This window comes from Leopardus geoffroyi, chromosome A3 (assembly GCF_018350155.1).
Source record: "Leopardus geoffroyi isolate Oge1 chromosome A3, O.geoffroyi_Oge1_pat1.0, whole genome shotgun sequence".
NCBI classification, from domain to species: Eukaryota; Metazoa; Chordata; class Mammalia; order Carnivora; family Felidae; genus Leopardus; species Leopardus geoffroyi.
In genome coordinates this window covers 120,000,689-120,012,314 of record NC_059336.1, presented here as the reverse complement: position 1 = coordinate 120,012,314, position 11,626 = coordinate 120,000,689, and the positions used below count along the sequence as shown (strand labels likewise).

Sequence of the window (11,626 nt, the reverse complement as noted above, 5' to 3'; positions counted from 1 at the left end):
AATTATATCTACTGGAAATGGGGGGATGGCTTTGTAAAAGGCCATAATGGGCTGGTGTAAACACATTTAATATCTCACCTTCACTCCTATTTATTATATGGGAATTATGAGGATGCAGATATTCCCTGAGACTTCAGAAATTTCCTTTAGAAAAAAGCGCATTTTCAGCAAAGATTTACAGTGCTGTTCTCTTGGATGGGTAAACGATATTCAATGTCTTTGGGCAATGCCAATGTTTGAAATGTCGATTTTTGAAAAATAATAAGGCTGTCTTTTAAAAAGCATTCTACATATCCTTATTAATTTCCAAAATATAAATCTATAAATTATTCATTTTTAAAGAATGGGCTAGATTCCTTTATTTCCAAAGACTATCTAGGTATCATTTTGCTCCTTCAATCGTATCCTAAAACCAAGTATTTGCAACCACAAAATTCTCTTGAACAGGATTGCAGACTATCTGTAGGTATGGGACCATGGGCAGTTAAGCTCTCCTAATATTTGGCTCATTCCGTATTTGCATAATTGCCCTTCCCGACACTGGGCAGTTCAAAACCCAAGTTCTCCTAGCTCTTCTAGCTCTCAAGATCAACCAGCAAGGACCTAAAACTGGTTAGGAAACTCCCTCTCCAGATAAATCAGGAAGAACAGAACTGCTTAGGAAATTCACTTCTTAGAGAAGAACTGGGAAACAGAAAAAAAGTTTTCAATTACCTTCACGAGATTATTTCTTCACGTAGTCCTACTGCTTGTAAGGTGATGGCGGCAAATGTTTGCTAATGAATCATTAACCATTGTTGAGAAAGAAAAACCTATTTTCCCCCTGAGGTATTTTCTTACCGTTCTTTGTTACAGAAGCAAACAGTGGGCACACCATGTTTTTGTGTTTGTCTGTTTTGAACGTTCCCAGGAACACCAGGTGGTTAAGAGACAGAACAGTCCAAGGGTGAAAACAGAGACAGACAGATAAGGTGAATTTAACATTTTTACTAGAATTCTGAAAGAAATACGCTACCCTGATATGTTTATCACCAAATTCCTCATTTCACTCCTCTATACAATCTGTGGTAATCTTCCAATGATAATATAAGGCAACAGCTGAGGGCCCTTACCCACACCGCTCTCAGATGGATGTCAGACCTCAAGATTCACCAAAAACTCCAAGGTTTTTATTTTCACTTTAATTATCTTTTACTTAATAATAAAATGAAAAATAAGAATATATGAATACATACAATCTATATACATATATTTATTGCAAATACTTAAAATTCTTATGTAAAATGATTTTTCTATATTTGTGAAAAAATATGACTTTTTAAATGGTGTTGACACCAACTTCTCTGTACATACCCTCAATTCCAATGTTAACAATTCCTTTAAAAAGGCAAAAGACACAAAAGTTTAGCATTTACCAAACCAGTCTGTACAAACCTTATAAGCCAGAAGGAAAAAAAATAGCTTGTGGTAAATAAGTTGATTTTCTTTTAAAATAAAAAATAAACTTCAAAACTATTCCCCTTATTGCATTTCTCGGAAATAATCTGAGTGTCTTTAGAGTAACTTCCTTTGTAATAATTTGTGCCTTAACAGTGAGGTCCTACATTAAACATACCATATATGAGAAATTCAAAGTCTTCCACTGTCACTTTTTACATAGATATTAAAATATATATTACTTAAAATATATTACTGGAAAGCTATTTTTAAAATTGATCTTTAATAGTTGTATCAAATGTAAAGCATTAAAAAAAATAAAGTAACCAAGAATCTATGAAGCTCTTACTTCAACTTTAGGAAATGTTTCACCTATTGTTCCCTTTCAATAGGTATGTAGGTACTGAAACATGGCAGGAAAGATCCCTGCCTCTCATCATGTTTCTCAGAGTCTCTTTGGACTATTCTACAAATTGAGCTGAAAGCTACCACTGGCCAAGTTTTTTACTTAGCACGTTGTTGTAATGCAGTGGGAACTTTTCCCTCCTTGCTGTGAAAGTGAAACCTCTAGGTCACAGAGAAAACCCTGGCGCTGCTCACGGACAGTGAGTTCTAGAAATAAATAGTGGTGTATTGACCAGAGAAGACCCCTTCATTATAACAAATCATTTCACCGAACAGTTCTTTAAGGACTCTAAGGTAGAGAAAGGCAATTAATAAGCAATTAGGATGGTCACTGTCAAGTTATTAATACATGTGAATTTACACCTTCACCCAGAAGGCAACGAGGTCTTCCTTTGGCTATTTATTTAAATCTGAGAGAATTCCTAAAACACATCTGGGTGCCTTCCCAGCCCATGCTAGTATGCTTCCCCTACCCCAAGAAAAACGTCCCATTTGCCAGATCTTATTCTTAGAAATGTTACATGGGACATCACATATAGTTTCAGTATCTTGAGCACAGGGTTTAAGGAATAGTAGGGCAAACACTCCAGGTTATTTGGCTTTATTTTGTTTAATAGGCTGGAGAATTTTCATGGAAATTTTTTTTTTTAAGATTCAGGGAGCCTTCTCTACTAGACAACTCAGAACATTCACTAAGTAAGACTGAGATGATTATTGTTAATGCTCTCTCCCCAAGGTGACCTACAAAGGAAGGTATCTGAAGGCTGAGAAGCATACCCTGGAGGTATAAGCATCAGGCACAATGCCTGACTAGTCACTGGAAATAGTGCAACTACATACCACAAAAATAAGCTTAGCACTTATCCACAACCTTTCAGATTGAACTGAAAGGTAAAGCAACTCTGAAAACCTAAGATAAAAACTGCTTCAAAGGTACTGGAGTCCCATGCTCTTAACAACACAAAGATCTTTCTTGTTCCTACTGCTTCATTTTCAAAAGAGTCAGATTGTAATACGGTTGGATTGTTGCTCTTGCTTTTCTGTTCAGCTCTTAAAATGACTTTCTACCTGAAACCACTGTTTTGAAACGAACTGACAAATGGATTGTATTTAATTTACTACCAACCCAAGAGAATCTATTCTCTCATTTTGTCAAGATTGAGGCAGTGTACCTAGACGACAAATTCTGTTTTAGGGACATTTGTAAATGCAAATATTTCATTAGCTGAGTATTATTTGTTAGGAGAATCTGGGGAATCATAATGCTTAGGGCCTATTAGCAAGAGCCTGGTCAAGATGAAGAGGCACAATACGGTCTGCTCTCCAAGTGGACTTGAAAATCCCTGATACTTTTCCTCCTTTCCTGGTTAGTCTGTCCAACCTCAGATTAGGAGAACCATGGAAGAGAGACTTTCTATGACAGCAAAGGTGCAAAGAAGAAAACTCACGTTGATCAATCCAAACTGGTAATTAACGTTCAGCATGGGGTCCGTTCTGAATCACTCAGGCACTTCCAGCGCACAGACCGCCTTCGGTCCTGGCACGGACACGGGGAGTGAAGAAGCTAAGTATGGGGAGTCTAACCCAGCAATAGGTGCATTGAACTCCCTCCCTTGGACTGTCCAGGGTACTGACAGTCTGGGGAACAGAAGCATGGTTTCTGTTTCCTACTGGATCTTGGCTGGAGAACTTAATCCTTACCCCTGTATCCTTGCAGCCTTCATATTTTTAAGCCACGAAGAAAACGGGAAGTTAGGAGGGCATCCTATTGTCTCAGCTGAAACTGGAACACAGATATTAATCTTGTATTTGCCTTGGGTCACAAAAAATTAACAAAAACAAAAACTGAAGAATAGTGTAGCAGTAAGTTTCTTATGGGGTTCAAAAGTATTACAAGCATGTATATTATGGGGCAAGGAGGGGAATGGGTGACAGAATGGGGAAGAGTGTTACTGTCTACTTTCTCCTAATCTGGAATGTGACTTAATAAGTTTACACTGTTCTGCATATGGTAAATATCACATCCTGAATACTAAGTACAACCACAAGTGTACTAGGTTGCAATAATATTTTTACTTTATACACTTGAAATTAGGAAACTTAAAATCAATATGCAAAAGATGCACATTGACAACACCCAATTCTTCGATACCAAATTCTGATAAGCTGTAGATTTATTCTAATGTTCTTTAACCATGACCTAAATATATGTACTCAAAAACTCTTCAGTCATTAGAGACAAGATTTAAAAGAATAAAAAAGGAAACAAAAAAAGTCAACAAAAACAAATAACAAAACTGTGAAGCTAATTTCTCCTTTCTAGATGTTCCCTTAGCCATTTACTGAGGCCCCTTTACATTAGAAATCTCTAGTGCATAGATACCAGTAATCCAAAATAGAGGACAGGTTTTCTCAAACAGGAAAAGTGTCTAACTTCTACTGTATGCGTGCACACTATGTTCAGAGTCATATAGAACAAGGTTCTTCCATACTCCTCAGATGCCTGGGAGGTCCAAACAGGCTTAACAGAACGGGCAAATGTGACAGCCAAGGGCTTTTCTTCCTGCAGCGACAGCAGGACTACAGAACATCAGGGAACGGGTTGGGCAAGAAGAGGAAAAGACAGACTACCTTGTTTCTAGTGTTAAAACCGTTTTCCAAAGTTCTGTATGTTCAGTTTCACAATTTCTGCACTTTTACTCCTTTGCCCAACAAAACACATAGTTCAAATCACCCCATCATTAATATTATTTGTTACTTTTGTCCTAGTATATCCTACCTGTTTGTAAACTCCACGACTGACAAAGTACTTGGATGTTATTGCCGGAACTGCTGCCCTGCACAGGCGACAGTAACAGCAGGGGCCCGGAGAGGCATCCCCTTTATGGGACACATTCACAGTCTCAGGGCAGGGTAGTGGGACTTGAGGGCGGGGATCCACAAACTGCAAGCAGAGAGCTTGGCAACAGCACGGGTTTGTGGAAGCCAAGAACCAGGTCAAGAGCTTTTGGAGTCTGAAATACTACCTGTGAAATTAACATCTTATAAAAAATTTGAACTTAAGAAGGCTCTTCCTGTCTAAGATAAAGGGACTGAGCAAACCCTGACTCCAGATTCTGCAAAGGTTGAATAATCCATGTAAAGCCTGCAGTCAGACTGTCATGACATAATCAGCTTGAATGGTCATTTCTCCAGACCATCCCTTCAACTCCTTCCTTTTCCTGGCCACTTAGGAAAGGACAGAAGAGAGACAGCTTCCTGTAACCATGCATGGCATTAAAGTTTTCTGAGTCACATGAAGCAGAACATAAATCTGAATTTAAAGTAATACATCATTACCTAAACAGCTGGAAAAACGTTAAAACAAAATGTGACATATTTACATGATTTTGTAAGTGCAAACTTGTCACAAATTCACAAAGTCTTGCTTGACCTAGACTTACTATACAAGGTGCTCTTCCTCTAAAATGTAAGATCTGCACTCTGTATTCCTGATTAAGTAACATTTGTCTCTCAAGACAACTGAAATCTCCTTATTTATTTCTGTGATTCCCAAAGGATGCAAAAAACACATCTCGTCAACCCTTCCCTTCCTGCCTCCTTTACAGCATGTTCTCTTTCTAGTCTCGTTACCGAACGACAAGGCAGGAGACACAAAGTTTAGAGGGGCCGATGCAATCATCGTGGCAGAACGCTCCACACCCCTTGCACATGATCATGGCTTTCAATCGGCAGTAACATTTCGAAGGTGTGTCCTCTATGCTGTTCTCTTCAGGAAAGGCCTGAACAGGAATGGTCTGGCCATGGCTGCTGGGATTCATAGCTTGGCTAGCAGGGATAGTAGTGACAGTCACTGAAAAGGACATGACATCACCTACGTTGCTAGATACTTGGCTACAGTCAGGCATCCCCGGTACAGCAGAGTTAGGGTCCATGTCAGACGAGGTGGAGACATTGATCATGCCTCTGTAGCTTGGCCCAATCTGTGTGGGGCTTCCATATAGCTTTGGGGTTTGCAGTGGTGGAAGGAGGAGAGGCTGATGGGTGGGACTGTCTGCAGTCAGAGGGAGAGCAGAAGAACTGAAAAGCTCAGGGCTGCTACGCATCGTCTTCCCTCTCACTGCATGAGCTATTTGTTTCTGTGCTGCCTGAATAAAATCTCGGGCTAGGGTTTTTTCATCAAATGTTTGGCCTCTAGGGAACAGGTAATTCTCCTTGCTTAAAGTGGTTTGCTCATGCACTGGTGTCTCCGCCTTCACATTCTTTTTTGCTAAACAATCATTGGTGGATGGGGTCTCTCTACTGTGGGGTCCTGAACTTGCTTCACACTTGCCAGAACCCTGGGAAACCTGGGGCTCCTCCTTCACCATGATGGGTTCTTGCTCATCACCAGTACTTTCCTCATCAGTATCTTCTTCTTTGCCGCTGCTACTATCTCCTGTTGCATTTTTACAGTCTGTATATCCCACTTTCAAGGCCTCAGTGGGGCTACTTAGACAAAAACGGTCTTCAGGGTTTACAGAATGGGTCCTCCTAAAGCTCTCTGAACCCCGGCCATAGGTGGAAATGTTAAGTAAGTAGTGACCTGCCATTGCAGGCTTTGATGTCCTTCTGCCAGCAAAACCCAACATGAACCTCTGGCTTGTGGAGATATCCTCTAACTGGAAACCTGAGTGAGTGAAGCTGAACTGGGAGGGCTGCACAAACGGGAGAACATTCTGCCTCCGAACCCTCTGGATGAGAGTCTGAAGGATCTGATCTTGAGTGGCTTTACTTAGTCCTTCCTGGTATTGGTGTGTGTCAATGCTAGAGTCCCTCAGATCCTTACCTGTCAAGAGCTGGAGGGATCTTGGAACCTGGGGGAGCTGCTTATTTTGCAAGGTTTTACCCAGTGGCTGTAGAGCTGGGCGAGACTGCCTCTCACTAACTTCCTCTCTGCTGATCTCTGTTGCGTTGGTGCCTGTGAGGGCTCCTACCCCCGGGTCCTCTCTTGTGGTCAGTGGAACAGTTTTCATTTCAACTTTGGTGAGAGGTTTGGGCAGAATTTGCTCCATGGGAACATCTTTGCCCTGAAGCAGCTGAGTGACCAAAGGATTATTTGCAGGGATACTAGAGCTTGGCCTTGAAATGGGTCCATTCATATTTGAAGAAGTTCCTGGAGTTTTAAGGCTAGAAGCTACTGGCAAAGTGCTCGAGGACGGAGCTGATCCGGTAGGTGCTACAGTCACACTGACCTGGGGTACAGGAAGCTTTTCTAAAGTGGCTGCTGTTAATAAAGATGTTAAAGGAGAGGGAGTCATATCCACTGACGTACTAGCAGTTGTCTCTGCTGAGGCTGAAGGGTCTGGTATATTCTTACTAGAACCTACTCTGGGCTCAACTGTGCCGTCAGCTGCAAAGCGAACAGGCGAGGCACCAGAGAGGAGAGCAGGATCTGTCGGAGCAGAAGGCGCTTTCTCCTGTCTGCAATCGTTGGGCCCTTGTGGGTGGGTAAGAGAGGCCACTGTGGCTGTTGCCCTGGTGGGATTCAGTTTTTCATTACTCAGTTTCCCTACAGCTGGTGGGGGTGCGTGAGTGTGGGCTGGTGATGGGACACTTGTGCGTGCTCCACTGATGGCAGGTGTTGGAGGCACTGAGGGGGTTTGCTGTAGTTGTGCTCCAGAGACACTATGAGGCTGAGCCTGGTCTGGGGTCTTGGTCTCAGACTGGGGCTGAGTCTCTGGAACACAGGGTAAAAGCTCTCTCGTACCTCCCCTGCTTCCAGTTCCTGCCAATTCCAGTGCGGGGCCCTTTCCAGGTTCACGGGCTCTGTCTGAGTCTGGACTCCCTCCTCTAGCAGGCTTCCTTTCACCACCCTCTCCTGGACCTTGTCCACCCCCCGGGCCAGGTCCTGGAATGGTCCCTCCAACTGAGGCGGCGGCGGCAGCGGCGGCGGCGGCGGCGGCTGCTGCCCTCTGTGCTTTGACCAGCTGGGCTTTTGCTTTGATGTCTGCAAGAGTTCTGGCTCCTGTTCTGTTAGGACTAGTGATGGAGACTGGAAAACGAGCCCTGGGAGAGACCTGCGATGTAGGAAAAGGCATGGGGGAGATTCTGGAGACAGGGATCTGAAAGAAGGAGGGAGAAAAAGAAAACGCCAGAGCTTAGTTTTCACTTACAAGAGTAACAGAACTTCATCAACACTTGAATTTTCCCAGTAGGGTAAACACTGCACAACACCAGTGGCAATGGTGGCAGGTCCATGGCCAAGAGACCAGACTGCGGAGACAGCAACACGATTTCGTCTCCAGGATCCTTCCACCTCTTAGAGTGGTGCCAAAGTCTCTCCTCCCCCGACATCCTGTCCACCCCAAATCCCCATACCTCTTTTCCCAACACAACTCCCTCCTAACGGCATCACTGCTCACAACTGCTTATTATTTACGATACAGACCTTTCTACGGTATTTGCGCATTCAAAAGTGTGTATGTGAGAAGCATACCACTGTCTTTGTCTTCCTAGCTCTCCTTCCAAGGTCCAAGGAAAAATTCTTGCTCTCTTCTGCTCTACACACATACACCCATGCACCCTTAAGCATATAGGCTGAATTATCTCAATGACAGAGGCTTCTAGATAGCACTGGAAGACAGAGACAGTGTGTAATCCACAGACACACCCCACTCTGCCCATCCCATGAGGAAGGATGTACATAATATATATGTTTGCTATAGTCATTCTCCTCCCTGGCTGGCTTAATACTTACTTGGGGAGCTTTTTAAAACTATATGCACTCTGAGTCTTATCCCAAAATTTACAAATTAGAACCCTAGGGAAAAATGCTTTTATCAGGTTTGAAACCACTGATTTTCATATCATGAAATATTGTATCTGAAAGGAATCTGACTCATATTTGAAACTATACTTCAGAAGCTATCAGAGTTCATTAGAATGCATCAAAGTCTGGCCCCTCCTAGTAGCTGCCAGAGTTTAAAGGAACAAATAACTATTACAGATGTTCTAGGGCATTTAATTAAAAAAAAAAAAAAAAAAAAGAATCAAGCCACAGTACTGTAAGAATAGTAAAAGTGATTTTCATAAAAATCACACTCTCTGGCAAAGCATGCATGGTAGAAAAGTCTCAAAAAAATTTTTTAAAAGGGTGATATTTGTAAGTGTATAAATCTTAAAATTAAAAAGTCATGAAGAGGGGCACTTGGATGGCTCAGTTGGTTAAGCATCCGACTTCAGCTCAGGTCATGATCTCGCAGTTTGTGAGTTCGAGCCCCGCGTAGGGCTCTGGGCTGACAGCTCAGAGCCTGGAGCCTGCTTCAGATTCTGTGTCTCCTCCTCTCTCTGCCCCTCCCATGCTCATGCTCTGTCTCTCAAAAATAAATGAATGTTAAAAAAATTTTTTAAGAAGTCATGAAGAATGTCATACAATTAGTAATAGGCAAAATGAGAGGGAAATCACGTAGTAAATGAAATGGGTCAAGTACTAGCAAATGAAAGTTTCTGAGGGATATTTCCTGAAAGAACAACTTTGGTTCAACTAAGTTAAATTAAAAGGGGGGTGGGGGGTGGGGGGAGTATTTCTATGTGGATTATTTTTCTCTTTATATCCTAATATGAATGAATAATACCCAGTGCCTGGGTTCATAGTAGACACATTAGTATTAATAAATACCATTAATAAAAATGTACTATTTATCAAACGAATAAATGGATTACAAACTGATATTAAGCACAAGGCCAAGTATTACTAAACCTTTATATCAGAAGTAAAAATGTGTTTGGGCTTTAAAGGGCTCACTATTGGTTAAACGCAGTCTTTATATAGTATCTTAGCGATACTGCTTTCCGAATGTGAAAGATTTGATACGTAGCAATATAACACTAACATGGAAGTTAATGACGTATCCTAAGCAGCAGAGCTTAGCAAGGCTATTCCACCTTACTAAGAAGAAACCTTCTCTCAAGAAACCAGCAGTGACTCAAGGCAGCCACAAACGTTTCCTTTAAAAAGATGGGGCACCTGGGTGGCTCAGTTTGTTGAGCGTCCAACTTTGGCTCAGGTCATGATCTCAAGGTTCCTTGAGTTCAAGCCCCATGTCGGGCTCTGTGCTGACAGTGTGAAGCCTGCTTGGGATTCTGTCTCCCCCTCTATCTGCCTTTCCCCCACTCACACTATCTTGGTCTTTCTCAAAATAAGTAAATAAACTTAAAAAAAAAAAAAAAAAGGTGGAACTAAAGGTAGTTCTAGAGCCACAGAACATCAAATTAGTTATGGCAGTAAGAAAAGGGCCAAGGTACACTTAAATATCATCACTCTCGCTACAAAGATCTTTTTTTTTTTTTTTTAAGTTTATTTATTTATTTGGAGAGAGAGAGAGGGAGAGAGGGCAAGGGAGGAGCGGGGGGGGGGGGGGGGGGGGGAGAGAAAGAGAATGTCAAGCAGGCTTCACACTATCAGTGCAGAGCCAGACACGGGGCTCAAACCCATGAACCATGAGATCATGACCTGAGCCAAAACCAAGAGTCAGATGCTTAGCCAACTGAACGATCCAGGTGCCTCAAAGACAGATCTTTTAATCACATCGATGACTTCCTTCTCTTATCATATTTCTTATTCTGCCACATGAGACAGAATAATATCGGTAACTATTTTAAGATATAAGAGTAGCCAGCAGGGGTGGGTGGGTGGACGGACGTAGTCTACATTAGATATCCAGGTACCTTACTTACTCAAAAACTAAAAGATCGGTAGGAATGGAGTTCTAAATGCCTGTTTATTAATAATTTTATTCGTGTAAGACCACAGTTACATGCTTATCAACTATATACAACTGCTTCTGCATTAAGAAATAACACAAATGACTTGAAATTTAATAAGTATGACCAGAAACTCAATTCTTCCCACTCACTTACCTTGAGAGGCGGTACTTTTCGCACCTGGATCCTGTCTGCTCTACTGAGAAAGGGCTGTGGCGAGACGTGAAATGGCTGCTGGTGCTGGCGATTCTCAGTGACACGCGGCCTTTTCTCCCAGCTCACAGGGGCCTCTTCTTGGAGGAGACAAGATTTCCTCTTAAGGCTCTCTGGGCTGTGATCGGTCAAGGCTGATGGAGGTTCTTTCATACTGGTCTCCTGTGGACCTGTTTCCACTATGGGCTTCATTCCTGGCTTATCCACCCCAGGACTCTTGGGTTTGTTTGGGGACGTAACTAAAGCTCCTTGGCTTTCATCTTTGTTGTAATTAGAAACTGTAGTGAGATGATTCTCTTTCTCAGACTCCTGTTCAACAGAGGCAACTGGCTTCTGCTCCAAGAGCTCATCATCCTTAGGGCACTTGATGGGAACAGTGCCGCCAAGCTCTTGGGTATTGCTTGCTGAGGACAGCAGGGGCTCTGTGGGCTTCGAGTTGGGCGGCACCAGATCTTGGCTTTCATGCTCTTCCTTCCTTACTGGGGATGGTGCTTGTGCCACTTCTTCTTTAGACTCTAACTGAGGAATCACTGGGACTGTACTGGCAGGTGAGGCCTCTGAAGGAAGCATGGATTTTGGTTGCTCTGCTGGGGTTTTCTTTACTTTGAGATCACTGGGCGAGGCTGTTAATTTCTTTGAATCCTCAAGGCTCAGGCCAGAACTAAAAGGTGGAAGAAAAAAATATTCTAGTTGAGAAATGGCTCGTGTTATTGAAAGCATTATGAGATAATAGTATATGGCAATGCCTAGAAGGAACCCTGACACATAGGAGGTATTCCTCACATGTTATCTTCACTATTATCATCATTAGTGAAGCTCTGGAGTT

The 11,626-nt window shown here is 42.4% G+C and overlaps 1 protein-coding gene across 5 annotated transcripts in view; it reads right to left on the bottom strand.

Annotated features, from left to right (window-relative positions):
• Positions 1-972: 972 nt before the first annotated feature.
• ASXL2 (ASXL transcriptional regulator 2) overlaps positions 973-11,626 on the bottom strand; it is a 131,392-nt gene continuing 120,738 nt past the window's right edge. For all 5 annotated transcript variants that reach the window (XM_045447498.1, XM_045447497.1, XM_045447500.1 and 2 more), the window contains 2 exons: positions 10,744-11,461; positions 973-7,946 (listed from right to left, as the gene is read on the bottom strand). In XM_045447498.1, the coding sequence (XP_045303454.1) occupies positions 5,472-7,946; positions 10,744-11,461 (3,193 nt within the window). In that variant the 3' untranslated portion in view covers positions 973-5,471. The remainder of the gene's footprint in view (positions 7,947-10,743; positions 11,462-11,626) is intronic.